The 19,889-nt window shown below is 40.9% G+C and overlaps 1 protein-coding gene across 9 annotated transcripts in view; it reads right to left on the bottom strand.

Moving 5' to 3' along the window:
- The window catches only part of ZNF462 (zinc finger protein 462), a 110,859-nt gene that overhangs the window by 31,164 nt on the left and 59,806 nt on the right, over positions 1–19,889 (bottom strand). For 8 of the 9 annotated variants that reach the window (XM_030567577.1, XM_030567574.1, XM_030567575.1 and 5 more), the window contains 2 exons: positions 17,467–17,585; positions 13,088–13,279 (listed from right to left, as the gene is read on the bottom strand). In XM_030567577.1, the coding sequence (XP_030423437.1) occupies positions 13,088–13,279; positions 17,467–17,585 (311 nt within the window). The remainder of the gene's footprint in view (positions 1–13,087; positions 13,280–17,466; positions 17,586–19,889) is intronic. The other variant, XM_030567573.1, reaches the window with a different exon arrangement.

Here is a 19,889-nt window from a genome sequence, read left to right on the forward strand (position 1 = left end):
TTTTCATCCCAGGATATTATTATTTACTTGAAAATCCAAGAAAATCAAGTTGAAATATCATCCAGAAGTCTAACATACAAAATCTGTCAATCGACACAAACACATCAGAGCAAACACCAGTTCAGGCTAAGAGATACAAATGCAAAATGTTTAAGTATCAGGCACAGAGAAGCAGTAGGAAGATCACACAATTAAACTAAAAATAAAATACAAATGAGTGCCCCAGTCTTTCAGACACTGAAGTCAGTGGGCTACACGTCTAACATTAAACATTAAAAATATGTTTCAATGCTTCCAGAATCTGAGCTCAAGATGGAGAATAGAATATTGCATAAGAGATGCAATAGACTGAGTACATGAGGAAGAAGACTACTCCAGCCTCTAAGTGATAGCAAGAGATAGATTAATGACCAAAGAGAGAAGGATAAAAATAAAGACATTATTTCCTTGTAAAATTCATACCAGAACAGAAACTACAAAGTCACTGATCATCTTCTTGTGGGGGGTTGAGGAATGAAATAAAATAAGAAATCGGCAGTTGGAGAAGCTCTTATACAGCTCCAGAGTTTTGAACAAAGGACGTGTTGGGACACTTCAACATGTATTTAAAAGTCTCTTTGGGCAAAAATGGGATGATGGACTAGATCAAGAAGCAAATGGGATACCATGGAAAGATCCAAGACAATACAGAACAGGAACAGCAACTTCAGCATTGGGGACATATTGGAGAGCCTATAACGAGGAAACCCTAGAATGTTATTCACAAAGGGAAGACTGCAATAAGGAACAGTCAGATTTTTTTTAAGGAAGAAAAAATACAAGCAAATGGTTTCTTCTCTAAGGAAGAAACCAAGTTAAGATGCGATAGCAGACACTGAGCAAGTACAAGTACGTTAAGATGGGATTTTGAAAAGAGTCTTTGTAATTTCAAAATATGAATCCCACTGAAACTCAAGCAGACTCCAAGTATCAGCTTAGGCAGCGGCGAGAGGATATTCTACTCATGTAGCAGCAACAGCATGAGAAGTGGGAAGGTGAGGAAGCGGAGTTCCACAGGGATCACTAAGATGACACACGTTTGTTCACCTGATGCCACACATCACTGACCTGAAGCAGGAATATGTGGGAGAGTGAAACACTCTGAAGATGGAACATAGTGGGGGAGGAAGAGGGTGAGAAGACTGAGGATTCAGCACAGACTTGAAGCATGGCTGCTTGTGGAAAATACTGAGAGTGCAAGGAAATGTGACGGGACCAGGTTTTTTGGGCTTACTTCTCATTTACACAAAGGGGCCCCTTTACACTGATAGAACAACAGTGAAGTGGTCCTGGTGTAAATGACAATCAGGCCCTCAACATTTAGGCACTGCCAAGAAATAACCAGGAGAAAGATCTGAGGGGATGAAACCAAAAACCTGCCACAAACTGCTTTATGCAGCAGAGAAAAACAACTGACATTTGAGGATGCGTTTAAAAATAAATAAATAACTAAATAAAAGGGAAAGCTGAACATGCACTGGAGGAAGTTACTCCAGCACTGTGTATCAAGACCACATTTGGAACGGTTTGATCTGTTTAGGACATTTTTTTAACATTAGATGTAGAGAAGGTACAACAGAGGGCAACCAGCAAGATACACAGACTGTAGGATCTTAGTTGTTCAAATAAAAAGGCTGGAGAGACTATATCCATGCTCCATTGTAACTTTTAATCTCCTTCTTTCTTTTGAGTTATAGACACACACGTAATTCTGAACACAACAAAGAGGGGACAGATGTTGCACAATTCCTTGTGCTAGTGTCAAAATCACTTAGAAAGGACATGCACTTAATCTAAGGAGAGGAAAAATAACAAAAGAAATTTAGAAGGTGAAACTCAGAAGGTAAAATTATTTAACACAGCGAGGGACCCATACTGCTCCCCATTGAAGTCTATGGGGGTTCTCCAATTGATTTTTCACTAGGCACAGGATCAGGTATACAGTAGTAATAATATACTATATAAACAATTACAAGGAAAAGCAATGGGAACTATATACATTTCAGAAGAGAGAAAAGTAATTGGAGGAAGAAGATGTACCATATTATTTTTATCTGCAGGGAGGGGACCAACCAAAGAGCTTCCTGTCCCCTCCTATTCTAAAGTTTCCTTTACTGCCAGGAATTTCTATTAACATTGGCACTCAAGGCCTCTATTTATCCACAGAGTAGGTAAAACATGGCCAGCAGCACTATCTGCATCCCTATGCTGCTCTACGAAAGTGCTGCTTTGGAATGATCAATTCTAGGTAGGAAAGGACACTGCTCTCTGTGTACCCATTCAGTTTAGGGCCATTAATTCTGTTTCTTCTTTATCCCCCGTCTCTCCCAAGCTGCTTTCTTGGTTTTATTTTTAGCTTATTATCCTTCAACTTTACTTCAAAAAATAGTTTATTACTATTTTATGCCAAGCACATTTCCATTCTTTAAAACTCAGGTTATTCCAATCGTTTTTCTGCAACATGCTCCCTACTTCATATTTGTCAGGCCAGAGAGGAATTCTAGCATAGAATGGGTTTTCTTCATTGTGATTTTCCTCATTATATAGGACTGATGCATGCTGAATAACTTTACATATTTGAATTACCAGCTTGAGAGTGTGGCATCTCTGTTTAGTCAGAGACTGATGTTTAAAGTATGAGCACTGCAGTAGGCTGGGAGTATGCTGCCACCTGGATGTACTAGCTTAACAGTTCAATACATAGGTCAGGTTTCAACCATGTGTTTACACAGTTTGTTATTCAAGTGATAAAAATTCCAGTCTAAACATGTGGGAGGACTTAGAAATAAACAAAAATTTTTTGTATTTCAAATGTCAGATCTCAATACACACACTATCTTCAAAGATTTTAAAATAAAAGTTGTCCATTTAGTTCTAATCTCTTGACCAATTGCATTCATGGTGCAGCTCCAGTGTGGCAAATGAAATTATACAAGGGATGAATTGTGACACTTAGGACTAGATGGAGAAAGCAAAGCAGAGAGGTTAGACACTAGGTAGATCTAGTGAGATATAGATTTAACCATTCAACAACTGGGCGTGATCAATAATAGTTAGTTTCTTAATTTATGTAAATTTCCATCTACCATTCATTCCTCATTCCAAGTGTAAAGGGCTGAGTGTGTCTTATGAACTTGTAATCATCTCAGACTTATTTTAGTCTGCTTTGCAATTCCCTTCTTGTTTAATAAACATGATCATTCAGGGGAGGGATAGCTCAGTGGTTTGAGCATTAGCCTGCTTAAACCCAGGGCTGTGAGTTCAATCCTTGAGGGAGCCATTTAGGGCAAAAACCTGTCTGGGGATTAGTCCTGCTTTGAGCCAGGGGTTGGACTACGTGAGGTCCCTTCCAACCCTGATATTCTAGATCACCAAACACAAAGTATTTAAATGTTTCTTCATTATTCTGGATCTGTGTGCATGTTTATGTGTGTGTATCTATATATATATACAAACTGCAGTAACTGAACTGCATTTCTACGTTTAAGCCCTGTGCTTCAAGGCTTAACATAGTGTCTAACTATTGGGTATTAGAAAGAAACTTCCCCCAAGAGCAGGTTATAAATAAATGGAGATATCCTATCTCCTAGAACTGGAAGGGACTTTGAAAGGTCATTGAGTCCACCCCCTGCCTTCACTAGCAGGACCAAGCACTGATTTTTGGCCCAGATCCCTAAGTGGCCCCCTCAAGGATTGAACTCACAATTCTGAGTTTAGCAGGTCAACACTTAAACCACTGAGCTATCCCTCCCTTATTCCTTAACTGCTCGTTACATGGTTTCTTGCACCTTCCTCTGGATTAGATAGCCACCCAGTCCAATCCAGTCTGGCAACTCCTGTTTCCATGACTAAACTTGCTCTGGAGAATATCAAGATTAATAGTGGACACCGGGGCAAGGTGTGAAGGATCATGGGTCTTGAATTTAGGCCCACAAGTCCCCAAGCAGCACCTAGACCATGACTGCCACCCGAAAGCTCTCCAGAACCAGCATGGGAGGGGACTGGTAGAACTCTGCCCACAAAGCTCCTGATTGGAGCCAATGTCCAGCTCCACCAACTGGCCTAGTGTCCAGCCACACTGATTGGCCTGATGTCCAGCCCCTCCAATTGGCCTGGGTGCAATTCTAAAACTAGAAAGAGGAACAGGAAGTTGTCTGAGCAATCTTAATCAAGCCACTTTGGTGAATATTTTCAAACACGAGTGCCACACTTTGGTGCTAAAATCTCACTGACACTTGAAGAATCAAGCTACATATTCAGATGCCTAATTAAGTATGTAGGTGCCAAAACTTTAGGCACCCAGGTGCAAAAATGTTGATATGAACCTCTGTGCATCTATGTCCTCACACATCAAATGGACATAAAGCTGACGGTCCTTTACAAAGCTCTTTGAGATCTTTTGATGAAAGGTGCTAGAGCAGTGCAAAGCAGCAGTAATGAAGGGCCTTAACTAAGGTGGCCAGGTGTCTGCTTTTCGACTGGACTTTCCAGTCAAAAAGGGGACCTGACAGTGTCTGGTCAGATCTACTGACCAGACACCAAAAGTCTGGTTAATGCAGGCAGAGAAGGCGTGGATGCACCCGGTCATAACCCATGCCAGCCCCTACTCAGCCAGGCCGCCGCCCACTTGCATCGGGCAGCTACAGCTCCATGCCCCAGCTCCACAGTTGAGTCCCTCTCAACCTGAGCGAAGGGGGAGAGAAACAGGGGAAGGAGGATTGGGCCAAAAGAAACCTGATGAGGTTCAACAAGGACAAGTGCAGAGTTCTGCACTTAGGACAGAAGAAACCCATGCACTGCTACAGATTAGGGTCCGAATGGCTAGGAAGCAGTTTTGCAGAAAAGGACCTAGGGGTTACAGTGGACGAGAAGCTGGATGTGAGTCAACAGTGTACCCTTGTTGCCAAGAAGGCTAACGGTATTTTGGGCTGTATAAGTAGGGGCATTGCCAACAGATCGAGGGATGTGATCATTCCCCTCTATTTGACATTGGTGAGGCCTCATCTGGAGTACTGTGTCCAGTTTTGGGCCCCCCACTACAAGAAGGATGTAGAAAAATTGGAAAGAGTCCAGCAGAGGGCAACAAAAATGAGTAGGGGGCTGGAACACATGACTTATGAAGAGAGGCTGAGGGAATTGGGATTGTTCAGTCTGCAAAAGAGAAGAGTGAGGGGGGATTTGATAGCTGCTTTCAACTACCTGAAAGGGAGTTCCAAAGAGGATGGATCTAGACTGTTCTCAGTGGTAGCAGATGACAGAATGAGGAGTAATGGTCTCAAGTTGCAGAGGGGGAGGTTTAGGTTGGATATTAGGAAAAACCTTTTCACTAGGAGGGGGTGAAGCACTGGAATGGGTTACCTAGGGAGATGGTGGAATCTCCTTCCTTAGAGGTTTTTAAGATGAGGTTTGACAAAGCCCTGGCTGGGATGATTTAATTGGGGTTGGTCCTGCTTTGAGCGGGGGGTTGGACTAGAAGACCTCCTGAGGTCCCTTCCAACCCTGATATTCTATGATTCTAAGAAGAGGGGAAAAGCAGTGAGCAACTGGGGATGGAGAGGGAAGAGGCACAAATGGGGTTGGGGGCTTGGGAGAAGAGGTGGGGCCTCGGAAGGGAAGAGACGGGGCCTCAGGAGGTTCTGGCACTCCTGCTGAAGTGTCCGGTTTTTAAATATTACAAAGTTGGCACCCTAGTCTGAACACAGGGAGATGACATACTGGAGCCACTCCCTCCCGTGCGACCTCAGGCAATCAAATAGAAACAAAGTTTTGCACTAATCGGAATTCTAGCACTGGCATCACTTGTGGGCCATCATCAAACACAGGAAGGACTGAGAGAGTGTGGCAGCTCCTCAGAGCAAATGCTCATTAACTTCAATGGTAGCAAAGTTAGACTAATGTCAAATGATTTTGAAAACTGCACCTTTGCTATTTTCAGGCTGGTTTGTTTGGTTTTTTTAAGTAATAGTAGAAGTCAAGTGTTTTATTTTTAAGCAATCACTGTCATTCTCCATACATTTTGACTACTTTTTTCCCTTCAGCTTGTCTCTCTCTCTCTCTCTCTCTCTGAAAGGTGATTAAGATGTGTCGCTCCTGTGTACTTTACAAATATGTATAATACTGTCAAAATGCACTTGCTGGCTTAAAGTGAACCACAGAGCATTAGTTTAAAAATAATTAAAAAAACAAAACAAACAAACCAAAAAACCCTCAACCAATGTTACTGGGGAAATAGCAGCAAAGAATCCTGTGGCACCTTATAGACTAACAGACGTTTTGGAGCATGAGCTTTCGTGGGCGAATACCCACTTCCTATTGGGGAAATAGCTTCCGATGACCACCTCAGGCTTGCAAATACAATTTTACATGTCACCACTCTGAAAAAAAAATCATTTAAGTCTCCAGGCTAACTTCCTTTCAGAATCATAATGCAATACATCAGCCACACATTTTTTCATTCCAGTTTTGGGTTGGGTATACAAAATAAGAATGCATAAAGGAGTTTTACACTGCAGAGGTCTGTCCATCTTAATCAAGCCACTAAACCATTATCTTCTGTGGTTTCTGACTTTGTGGAAAACATTTGATGTAAGACCAGAGCTTTGCAAGAAACCATTAAGAAAAGAAATATTTTTATTTATTTCAGCCTTCAAAGTTTTTGCTTTGTTGTTTTAAGTCTATCTGGACATCTTTAAGTTGTAATAACGCAAAGACAAAAAGAAAAGAAAAATCATAAGCAATTCTCCATTTTAGGAGTTTCTCTACTCTAAACAAATGCGAAGTGTTTTGTTTTAAAAAGGATACATTTTAGGAGAGTAGTAATCAAACCCAAAGTGGTTGTTTAGATGAAAAAAAGTCCAACACTAAACCAGCAAAACTAAGGACTTGAGCAAAGAATTATGCATATGCTTAACTTCATGCACTGTAAGTACTTTCCTAGCGTTCAATATGCCCACTGCGTGTCTGTAAAGTTAAGGACATGCTTAAGTCCTTTCTTTAACTGGGACCTAAGTTAGCAATAACTGAGTCTTTTACTGTGCAAGGGCAGTAACTGTTCTGACTTGCACTTTCATTGAAATCAGCACAAATATACACAAAATAACCCTAAGAGTTCAGTACCAAATGTGCAGATATACCTATCAAATGTGACTGTGCATGTGCACATGGAGACATCTACTTGTTTTAATAGCATGTTCATCACACCATGTTATCTGATCACCAAAGACATTCTGTGCAGTTGCACATCCAACTCGCCTTGCAATTTAAGCAATTATGCCTTAAGCTTTGTTTGAACTTGCACTTTTGTCCTCACTGGTTCTGTGCCTTCCCAATCAAACGGAAGCCAAATAAAGGACTGCCAACTTCAAAGGGTTTCTTTCAAAAACCGTGAGGCCCATGCAGCAAAAAGGATACTTCCATGTTCCCACAGCAACAATATTCCTATGAAACGTACTCTGATATCAGTCTTCTGAAACTTAACAACGTAATAGACTACAAGTATGGAATCCTTATATAAAAAAAGACTGTGTGACATCCAAAAAACACTAGCTGCCACTAGCAAGACAAACAAATAAAATTAGAGAAATAACTGAAGTGAAAATTAAACAACTGGCCTTAGAAGTGATAGATTTAGAGACCTCTGGATAGGAGGCTATTAAAACACTTTGAAGGAGGACAACACTGCACCTAAGACAAAAGGTGAGCTAGAAACTAAGGCCTACACAAAAAATCAAGGGGCAGCTGAAGTCTCTGAGTATGCTGAAGGATCTGCCCGGACAAGTTGTAGTTGTTTTTTGTGGGAAAAGTGGATCACTAGCTATGTGCAACTCAATGGATCTGTTCCTGTCTTGCTGGTCTTCTGAGAACCCCTCTCCTCACCCAGGCTTCTTGTGTTGTTCTGCTGCCACATCAGCTCCCTCTAATAAATATTTGGAAGGCCGTTTGAGCCCAAGGGGATTTCAGCCGTCAAAGAGCATGAGATAGGTATTTTTCCTGACTATGCAGCATCACTTCTGAAAAGGGGATGGGAAGGGGAAAAAAAAATGGATTTGCACCTTTCAGACAACAGCTTAAAAGAGGGGACTCAGTTGAGCAGTTCTGTGCCCAGCCAGGCTCCAGCGAATCAAGACAGACACGTCTTTATATTTCAGTCTCCAGATGAGGCAATGACCTTTATCAAAGGGAAAATAACAAAGTTCAAGAAGAGCTTGAATACATGGGACTGGGTGCTTTGGACAATGATGGAGCTCAGATACTGCTACTTAGTGAATTTAATTATCATTACATCTGCTTTTTATTTTTGACACTGAGGTGTCGGGTCTGTTTTGAGTTGCTGCTAAAAAAAAAAAAAAAAAGTGAACACACTGATGCATACCATAAGGTGAAACTCAAAAAAGCTTCTGTTTTGAACATTACTCACTCTGTATGTGTTCTGTAATGTGTGCCTGTATTTATGATGGGCAAATATTTTTCTTGGCATGCATGGAGGGAAGGGGATGGCCACTGAGTCGCAGGAGCATGCATAAAGTGCATTGTATTGCTTCCAAAGGGTATCTCCAGTTTCTGCCAACCTTACTTACATAGAGTAGTATCTTTCTCTGCAGTCCCATGAAAACCCAATCAGGCTATTCAAAAAAATAAGTATCACTCAAAGTGAGCATGGGTGAGCAACCATGATGACTTTGCTTTTAAGTACAACGTGCATGAAATAATAATAAAAATGCCAACCCATTTATTAAGCTGTTGGGTATTTTTTTTAAATATTTTAAATGTTATAGGACCCACTCAAGTATTTCTCTGTCTCTCTCCTTTTTAAAATGAAGTAACATTGCCTTCAACTTCCAAAGATATTTGTTTAGGACTGAAACTTGCATGGAAGACACAGCCCGATTTACAGGTCTCAGAAGCTTCCCTTGGGGAGAATGAAGGCATCTAGGATTTTGACACTCAGTCCTGCAAACACTTAAGCCCCAGCCTCGTGTAACTACTTACAGGCAAACTGAAAGATTTATGCTTCCTCCCATCTGTAAAAGGGATGGAGCAGGGTATAGTACTGCCTTGGAAAGTCCAATCAGGCTTTCCCTAGTTTTGCTGGAGGATCTCAGCGCATGTGTAGTAAGATCTCTCACCCTGAAAGAAGGGGTAATTAATCTATAACTCAGGCCCTGCCTACAGTAAGGAAATTTGCACTTGTTATAGGTACACCAGTGTAACTTCTGCATATTACTGGATTAAGCTGCACAGATGTAAAGCCCCACTTTGCACCAGAGTGGTGCGTCTACATGACGAGTTTGTGCAGCTGTAACAAACTAGTATGGGTTACTAGAGACAGAGCCAAAGATGTCCTTTCTCCAAACTGCTCCTTAGACTTGGAAGTGAAAGAAAGGTTCGAAGAAACCCACCAAACACAAAAAAAAACGGTTTGACAAAACACAAAAACAAAAAACAAAAACTTTCAAATGCTTAGTTTCGAGTCTCCTTATTCTTGTGATGTCATGATTTTACAAGCATGCCAGTCACTATCCGCTCCTCAAGGCAAGACAGGTGCTGACTTTCTAATTCAAAACAACCAGAAGGAAAGGTGTAAAGCAGCGTAGCTCCACTGACGCTCAGTAGCGTCACAGCTGTGGATTTGGCCCTTTATCTGGATTATTATTGTTTAAAACAGCAACATAATACAGTGATTACACTACACACAAGACTGCACTTTAATGTACAATATTTTCACGGCCTTTCATTTTTGTTTGTTGAAAGAATTTGGTGCTTCCTGTCCAATTTTTTTTTTAAATATTAACATTAGACAGACATGCCTAGTCAGGTCAATGTGTGTATTCAGAGATGTCACTGATATGTTGGGGGTAGTGTAAAGATGCTCACTAACGTGGTAAAACCCTGTTAAATTGAGAGCTCTGATGGTCATTCTGCTGTATAATGTTTCTCTAGACAAAAGCTCAGCATTGCAATGAGTATTGTTTGGTCTCTGATATTTACATGGCAAGCTGTTAAAACTTCCTAATAAATAAATAGTTTGGGGGGTGGGGGAATTCTGTGCTTACAGAATGTACCGATTCCTATTTAAGGAGCCCCTGATATCATGGTGACAGTCACCTTCTACACCAGAAACACTGTGCACATGTAGAAGTCCCCCTTCCACAACCCAGGTATGGTACAAATAGGATCAGCTTCCCATGTCGTCTCATTAATAAGACTCAATCCTGACCTGCAAGGCCTACAGCTCTAGGAATTGAGAGGGCAGTTATGGCTCTATGCCTGTTTAGGTCTTAGCCTCACCACCAACACAGTTCATCTGTTCATTTCACCACAGACCTCCAAACCACTGTTCACTGCTGACCTGGACCAGTTTATACCATCACTGGAACTTCTTTTTACTGATGACACAGCCAACAAGGACCGGATCACCGAGAGTGACCTAGAAGTCTACTCTCACTCAAACTTCCCAGCTCCAGGACATACACTGTAAAGCTGTGCTCATTGCTCCCAAGAAAAAGCTAAAATAAATGAGTCATACAGATTTAAATTCCTTCCTGCCTTGGAATGCATGGACCAGCTTAAATGTGTTTCTTTGGACCTTTAAGAGTGGTGTTTTGGGAAACAGCTTCTGCCTGAACTGGAAGCAAAATTTCTACTGGGCGCTCGTCACAGAACCATTTTATTCCAGCAAGGCTGTGTCAAATGTGCATTTCGCTATTTTGGTTGTGCATCCCTCCTACCCCTCCCCTTCTTTAATTTACTCTTTCAGGCTCCACATTTTCCATTCCCACGTCTCTTTCAAGCCATTCTGCTCTAGTTCTGTTCCATTCATTTCAATGCATGTGCTGAGTAACTGGGCCTGATTTATATGCTTTCAATTGTTCTTTCTTGCCATATAGCTACTGATTCATGAAACAAGTCCAAATTCGTTTGATACAGTATCCATGTTTGCGATGTACCCTCACTCTGATCCAATTTTGAGTCATCAGCAAATTAACTAGATTATAGCCAGCCCAGGGGAAGGTTATTTATATATGTTAGAACAGTGGAGGTCCAACTACTGTGTATTGTGCGAACCGCACTTAATACTTCCCCCAGTGGGGCATAATAGCGTCTTTCACATGGACTGCCTGCTTTCCATTATTCTGACCAATCATTTATCTATTCCACGTCTCACCTGCAGCTTACAGGTCTGAGTTACATGGAACTCTATTCAGCCACTTCTAAAAATCCAAAACGAACCATATCAAAAGCATAGTGATCATTAATTTGGTCTGTAACCAACTCTGCAATGTCAGGAAAATTACTTAAAGCATGTTATTCCTTTCCCAAGCGATGCTGAGAATGTTCATATGATTATTACTTCACCCGTGCTCTTCTAATTGGCTGCTGGTGGCTTTTATTATTTTCAAAGCCATTTAACTATTAACGTAGTTTAAAGGCAATCAAGCTATTTGGGACAAATTGTGTCTTGGTCTCTGGTCACAATACAAATCTGGACTGTTTAACAGAGACGTCCTATGATAATGACTGAGTTTCAGCATACCTTAAAATTTTTAAACCAGAACCCTTTAACTAAGATGTACTCCTCTTTAAAAATAAAAATACTACAATACTGAAAACATAACAGGCTACACAGGATAATTTTAATTCATGCCTTGCTCCTGTAATCATGACTTGGAGCTCTGAGTGTGAGCAACAGAAAGCAAATGCATCATCCTTCCAAAGCCCATAACATTGTCTCTATGCATCTCTTAATATGTTCATCATTAGCAGAACCTTGCTAATTCACATTAAAGATTGGTAGAGCCATTGATAATGACTGAGTTTTGAAATCTGAAGAGTCAGAGAAATACCTTTTAAAAACACAATAATGCACACCAGAGATACTTTACTCACTGGACTAGTCAGTATTAGCAAAAATGATATCAGTAGCAGCTCGGTCAGTATTCCCTGCCCAGTTCCAGACACCATCCTGTGACAAGAAGGGATCTGAACAGGGCTGGTCAAAACTGTCACTGAAAAGGTGTTTTTGAAAAAAGAAAAACAGCCTTTTTGGAACATGTTTGTGCTGTTCACATCTTTACAAGTTTTCTTTGAAAAATTTAGTTTCTATTTTAGTCTTTTGGGGTTTCTGCCTCTGGGTTTAGTCCTCTTTCATTCTTCCCCATTCCCCCTTAGAAATGAAACTCTTGGTTTCAACAAAACAAACCCAAATAGTCAGACCATTCTCTGGAATATTCAGAACAATATTACATTCCTTCCTTTCTAACTCTTCCATGGAAAATCTGATCTGAGGAAATCCCAGACAACCTTTGAAGATCACCAGAGAGCCTGGACTTCTGCCCAGCTCCTTGTGCATCTTTTTTCCTTGTCAATATGGCTCACTTGGGAACCACAGTAGTTTCTTGCCCAAGTACCAACTCGCTTGCCAGTCTGTGGAGCTTGACCTGCAGCTGCATTATTTCCCTGTAAGCTTGCTAGGGTCTGTGTCATATATAGCATCCATACTTCAATTCTGCATCTGCTCTATTCAACCACACTGACCAAAATTCAAAGAGCCCTGAGCAGCATGCTGCTTTTACAATGGGCTTAAGGGAGGCAGGAGGGTGGGAAAAAATGTCTCTTCTACTTCACTCACCATCTTTACCCACCATCCTGATACAGCCAATATTTTGGACTTCTTTTCTACACACCCTGTAGCTTTTAAGGGGAGATTTTCAGAGGCACAGATAGGGAGTTAGATATCCTGTCCCCACTGATTCTCAGTGGGAGTTGAGAATCTAATTGTGGCTTTAAAGATCTCCCCCATAAAACTTTGCTAAGAAGTGAAGACACCCTGACATACCCTGAGTATCCGTTACAGGCTGGATAAGTTAGAGGAGCATGAATTAGTGAGGTTCTTCTGTAGATCACATATTTCAAATAAATTTATTCTTAGTTTAGAAGCAACTTCAGATTTTCCTTTACCAAGTGACCATAGAAACTGCCTTTGGGGCAGGCGGTGGGTGGGTAAACAGCACTTTAGACAGTTAGGTTCTTGCTCTGAGGCACCTCTTACCATTAGAGTCCTCCACTTCTTCAGCAGGAGTGTGGTTCTTGGAGGCGTGTTGGGCGAGTGAGGCTACAAGGCTGACAATGCGGGGTCTTGGTAGTGTCAGTGCTTTCCCATGCACTTTCAAGGAGTGCTCTTTCAGCTGGCTGATTGTCATGGTGGAAAATGAGCAGGAGGAGCATTTGTAGGCATGTTCACCTGGGTGAGCGAAATACAGGCAAGTCATCAGCTCACAAAAGAAATAATGGGGCCCCATCCTTCTCCTACTGAACTCAATGGCAAAACTCCCATTGACTCATCTGGTGCAAGACTGGTTCCAAAGAAAACCAGCTATTCAGTTTTCCTGTTGGAACAGTCAGTACTGGAGTCTATGGATAGTGACACCTGCCATATGACAAAGATATTGCCCTTTTGAAACCCTGGCCCCCTTGGCACATGACTAGAGGCCAGCAAATAAAGGCCAGCCTCTCATCAGCACTCCCGTGCATCACAACTTTGTTGCATGGTGTTGGAAGAAAAAACAATCTTTGGCGAAATGGAGCTGATTCAGCTTCAGGGATTCAAAGATAGTAGGAAGAGGTGGGTACAGGACTTTCAGATTTTCTTGGAAGCAAGAGGCCTTTCACAGTAATTGGAGAGGGTGGAATCCTCCATACTGCTACATGTAGCAGGTCCAGAAGCATTACTGAAGGAACATGTAGGGCATTACAAGATGCTAGCCAAAATCCTTCAAAATCTTCAAGAATACAGCGATCCAGGCAATTTGGATAAGGTACATTTTCCTTACATGAAACCGGCTGCCAGGCAAGATCATTGGTCATCACGTAACAAAGCTAAGTCACATGAATTATTTGTGGTATAAGTGATAACCAGATCAAGGTAAGGTTATTACAAGAAATGGACATGACAATACTAGGAAAAGTGGATATTTGCAAGGCTAACAAAAACTGTGTTATGGAAAGCATTAAGAAGAAATGAAAGAACAGAAGTGCTTGTAATTCTAAATACATTCCAAGCCATAAAGACGGAATACAAGGATAAACAAATTGCAGAGACCAGATTTGTTTGCAGTAAGTGCAGAAGCAATTGGAACACAAAGCAAAGTAGTCCAACACAAGGGTTGTGGTGTTACATATGCAAGTATGGCTCTTATCTGGAAGGGAGAACAAAGTACCACACCGAGTAAGCATGGGTTACAAACAAACCAGAAAAAAACAAAACAAAAATAAGTGTAAAATATTTATGAATATTAGCTGGAGGACAAAGCTTTGATAATGAAGATGCAGAACCAATTCTTTTGAGTTGGGGATCTCTTCATAAATTTAGAAAATAAGATTTGTGAACAGATTGGGTTTGTGACATGGAAATAAACAAAAAAAGAGAATCTGAAAATATATACTGGAGCTCAGTTCAACATAATCCCAGTAAGCATACATGGAAAGGTGGTGACCACCCAGTGCTAAAATTAAACAATAACAACAACAACTAAGCTTCTTTAGTGTAAGACACAAGTAAGGCCACCTGGCAAGCCCACACTGGTGTATCTGGAGAAGGACAGACCACTCAGAGTACGAAGTAGTGGAACAAGAATGCTGATTAATAAAAGGTGTAAAGCACATTTACAGACAATATGGAAATGCAATTCTTCCAGAATATGATTGGTTACTTAGTGAGACAGGATGCATTAAGGATATAATGTATCCCATGGACATAGATACCAGCATGCTGTCCAAAATACAGTGAGCAAGAAGGATGAGCTTCATGATATGGTAAAATTAGATGTTATTGAATGAATACAGGCACCGACTGACTTTATTAACATTAAAGACATCATAATGAACTCAAACAAGTTAAGTACCGTTATGGATCAGAAGATTTGAATAAGGTTTCAAACATAAGCACTACTCTATGAGAACAGCTGAGGTGGTTGTATCTACGACTTCAAAATGCAAGAATACTTTCAGTTTTGGATGCAAGGCAAGACTTTTGGTAGGTCTGACAATAGAAAAACTACAAAGATCTATCTTCAACTCCCCATTTTGCAGATATATATATTTAAATGATATCCCTTTGGGACTGTCTCAGATCCTGAGATGTACCAAAGCATCATGATCCAGATTATTTAGAATGTGGATTGGGTGGAAGTAATGGTTTAACAATCTGCTGATCTGGGGTGAAGACAACACCACAATGACAGGCACCACATAACATTCCATAACATGCCAAAAGAAAGAACATTACATTGAACAGGAACAAATACCAGATAGGAGTGAATGTAAAGTACGTACTCTGTGACAAACAGAGTTTGACTAGAGCCAGAAAGATGGAGGCAACTAACTGTACAAATGGAAAGACCCAGAATAAGGAGCAGGCTAACGTATCTAAGCAAATTCACTTCTAAATTTGTTCAGATTAGCACAGGTCTGATCACGGAGAGAAAAAGCTTTGGGAATTAAAAAAAGAAAAGTTGTCATGGAAGCGCTGAAACTGGAATATTTTGTGATTAGGAAGAGTCTAAGATCTAGGTTGATTCAAACGCACATGGGTTGGGGGGTAGCCTTCCCAGAAGGTGATTACTTATGTTTCCAGAGGACTGAACAAACACGACAGAGCTATGTTTAGATTGAAAAAAAAATGCTAGCAATTATTCGGTTTCATGAATGTCTATTTGGTAGACACTGATTGAGGCAGAAACAGATCATGAAACTTTGGAAACTTTATTACACAACCATTACACAAAGCAGCACCTACACTCCAGAAAGTGACCACGAAATTCCAAAAGTACCTGCATAATGTGAGATACAGGCCCTGTAGGGAGTTTCTCAGAGCAGACATGGTTTCAAGATCACCTATATATAGCAAAATCAAGAATCTACAGAAAAAGGAGTTTGGAGGAAATATGGCTCACTTGCAAATTTTTAAACAAAATTTTGACAAGCTCAAACAAGAAATACAAAATAGCCCAACCGTACAACAGCTTGAGAGATTGATTCTAAATGGACGGTCAACAAAAAGCACCCAGGCACCCCTACACATGAAAACTTATTGGGACTATACAAACTGAAGTAGCTGCTTAAAATGGGATTCTGTACAAATGACACCATCCCGTAATACCACACAGCGTGAGGTCAGAAACGTTAAACTAATTCACAGTGCCTAGCCGTATACTGAGAGATGTAAGAACAGGGCCTGACATGAATGCTGTCGTTGAAGATAAGGTACACAAGTGTGAAATCTGTAATCAATACAGGAAACAGAATGCAGAGCAGCAGCAAAACTATAGGCGACTCCTGACTGCCCTTCATCCCAGGTTAATTTTGATCTATTTGAATTTAACAGGAAAGATTAACTTCTTGTTAGTGGACTACAACCAACTGTATTTTATTAATTGTGCCACTGCAGAACAGGCAGAAGGAACGGCTATGAGACCAAGATGTGACCATGCGATCCGCAATCCCTGGAGGTTCAGAGATGTAGTTACTGACAGATGTCTAACACGGTTGCGTTTTAGTAATAAGCTAGATTACTGTGTGGTGGTTTGTTTTGGTTGACAGTCTACTTATCTGCATTTCATTTGATTTGCCCTTTTTTTTTTTTTTTTTTTTAATTAAAAGGAAGCTGTAATAGTAGCCAAAGGAGTAAGTAGATATTGACCCCAGTCCTGTGAGAACCTTTTTAATGCAGAAATATGTCACATGGCTGAGGCCAGGAAATCAAGATCAGTCTCTGAATGATCTTGTGTCTCCTTTAGATCTTTGTATACCTTTAGACAGTCATCGGTGTAATATTTTGCTGTGATCGTTTTCCTCCCCTGTATCACTTTCCCAATTCTCAATTATCACAAGTGTGTTGGTTGAGTGTTCATTCTATACAATAGGTCAAAAGTCTATAAAATACTTCACGCCTCAACTTGTGTAAGTCAGCATAAGCTCCATTTCCATGAATGGAGCTATGCCAGTCTAAACCAGCTGAGGATCTGGCTCCAAGTTCAGTTTGCACATTGAAGCCAACACATGACAGTCCAAAATGCAAATCCCAGTTCATTTCAGGAGTCATTTAAAATATAAACAGATCAGAACAGCAGATCATCAACATGTGAGTATCAGATCTGTCTGGCTACCATTACTAGAAGCTGAATGACTGAGCACACTTTTAGAAACAAAAGTGTGGGATTTTCAGTCATGCTCGGTGTTGGCCTAATTCTGCTCCCTCTGAAGTCAATGTTAAGACTCTCACTAAATTCAATGGGAGCAGAGAATTTAATGCTGAACCACCTTTGAAAATCCCACCCAAAATGGAAAGTTTTACTGGTAACAGTGGCACTGACCAACAAAGAGTAAGACATTTGTTATAGCTGCTGCATTATAAAATTGACACAGACTTACCAGCATGAGCTTTGAGTATATGAGTTTTCAGACGGCTATTATAGGAGGACTTGAATGGGCAGAGTTTGCAACGGAATGGTTTATGGTGTCCGTGGTGAGTCTGCATATGGCGATCCAAACTTGGCAAGGGAGAGGCAGAAAAAGGAAACACAAAATATTAAATAACTTCAGCTATATTTCATACACCAGGCTGAAAACCTAATGGGCCAGATTCTGCTACCCTTCTTCATGCTGGGTACCACCTTAATCTAACAAGGCAACTTGCAAAGCAAGGTAGTATCTAGCGTGAGGAAGGGTGGGAGAACTGAGCCCAATGTTATACAGAATGCAAGCCACTTAAAACAGCATAACTGGGGAAAATCTGGTGTTAATCAATCTTATCCAGAGTTTAACAGGATAGGTGAAAAGTTTGCCCCATTTCCCCCTCCAATCAGCAAGTTTTGAAATTTTTCAACCTGCTCTACTGAGGAAGCCTTCTTCTGGCAAAGAGAATAGAAACTGGCTAGTCTGTTCTGGAGAAGATGCCAGCAGGCTGTGCAGGAGCCAACTCAGGAACAAAAAAAAGATGGTTTTAGAGAGAGATTTGGGAGACAGTGCATGGACCCCAAGAAGAAAGGATGGGTAGCAGGGAACATCTATGCTAGGATCTTCTTTGTGAGAAGTCAAAGCAAGAGATGGGGGCAAGAAACCCTTTCAGATTCCAGACTCTTTCTAATCAATCTTTTTATCACAGCTCAACCTATAACTACATTTGATTTAGAAGAATGAAGCACTAGGTGAACATCTTAACCTTTGAATCAGAACCCTGCAGTTTGGAAGCTTCTCTAAACCAGCTGATCTTCCTGAGTCCACAAATCCCAAGAAAGCAAGCGACAACATTAGGCTAGGCTAGACATATCCCAACAACAGCCTCTTCTCCTGGTATGTTAAAACTTTTGACTCTTGTCCTAGTTTCAGCCTGCATGTGTAAGAGGTGCATGGCAACAGAATTATAGAATGGGGAAAATAGTCTTTAGCCTCAGAAGTGCTTTCGTTTTATTTTCAAATGTGCTTGTATTTCACTTCAACAGGCAAATTCATACTAAACAGCAAATCTTCACACACCATGCAGGGGTTCCTGCTGCATTTTTCGTCCTGTACTGCCACAAAAAGAGCCTGATCTATGACAATTCCTGCCCACCGGTGCACAAGCTGCACTCTTAGTCCATTCAAATTAACACTGGATAGTAACAAAATGTACAGTGTGTCTTTATTTACAGGAGCACTTCATAGCAAAATAATTTTATTGTAAATTCAATAAGGAGATATAATTACTGCCATTCCAGTGAAATTAACAAATCTGCTCAATGAATAAAATATGCTGAGCATCCGTTTGTGTCAATACTTCATATAACAAAACCCCATCTTAAATACCTGACAAGGAAATAAACTGGCTTAACAATTAAAAGAGATTGCCCATCCAAAGACGTAGAATATATATACTAGTGCATACAGGACCACATACAATTAAACTCAAAACATTGGTCCAACCTCCGAGATTCTTTTCCAATCAGTTTTTCTTTAGGGTTTTTTTTTTTTTTTTAGACTTGCACTACGGATTTTCTCTCTCCCAATTACCTATTTTACCCAAGTTAAAGAGATGACGTAGATTGTCACACAATATCTGATTGCACCTATTTCTATGGTAACCACAAATTCACTGAACTCCATCTTGATCCTCCCTATTTAATCCCAGCACCTTCTTCACGCAGAGCCAGTATAACACTTGCCAGCGAAGAGTGCAGGCAACCTCAGTGTTAGAGCTGTGTTGCATTGTGTGTGGCGGGGGTGGGGGGATTATTTTAGAACAGAGAGCAGTGGTTCTCACTACACTTTTAAAGTGGCACAATCTGTATTCCACCAATGCAGTTCTGTCAGGGCCTGCCAGTTCAGTATGGGAATGCCTCTGCCCAGAGCCAGCCCCCTGTGCCCAATACACACTCCCTGGGGGATGCCCTGTCCTTTTACTCGCCGAGCCTGTAAAACATTATGGTTATAACCTGGCTTGGGGTGCTGGTGGAAGTGTCACCTGTCTAGAACACAAGATTTGTTTTCTGTATCCTGCTCTCTCCCTAGGTATGGATTTGGTTGCAGAGCAGACACACTTAAGCCTGACTTATGATGCTGTGGATGATGCCACGAATGTTTAAGAAAGAACAGAGCATGGATTTTCCCTCCTTCGTTGGATGAGTAGGTGTCTCCTTGGAGGATAGATGAAGCATGCATGTGTTCTCAAGCCAGTCCATAGGGGTTTGGTGAGGGGGAGGGGGAATTCTACAAAATACATTTCTTTGTGGCAGACCTTCAAGAAGTAAGTTTAAAAAGCCAATTAAGAAGCTGCCTCTCTCCCCAGTCTAAGAAAACCTTTACCACATACTTTGTGA

This window comes from Gopherus evgoodei, chromosome 6 (genome assembly GCF_007399415.2).
Source record: "Gopherus evgoodei ecotype Sinaloan lineage chromosome 6, rGopEvg1_v1.p, whole genome shotgun sequence".
NCBI classification, from domain to species: Eukaryota; Metazoa; Chordata; order Testudines; family Testudinidae; genus Gopherus; species Gopherus evgoodei.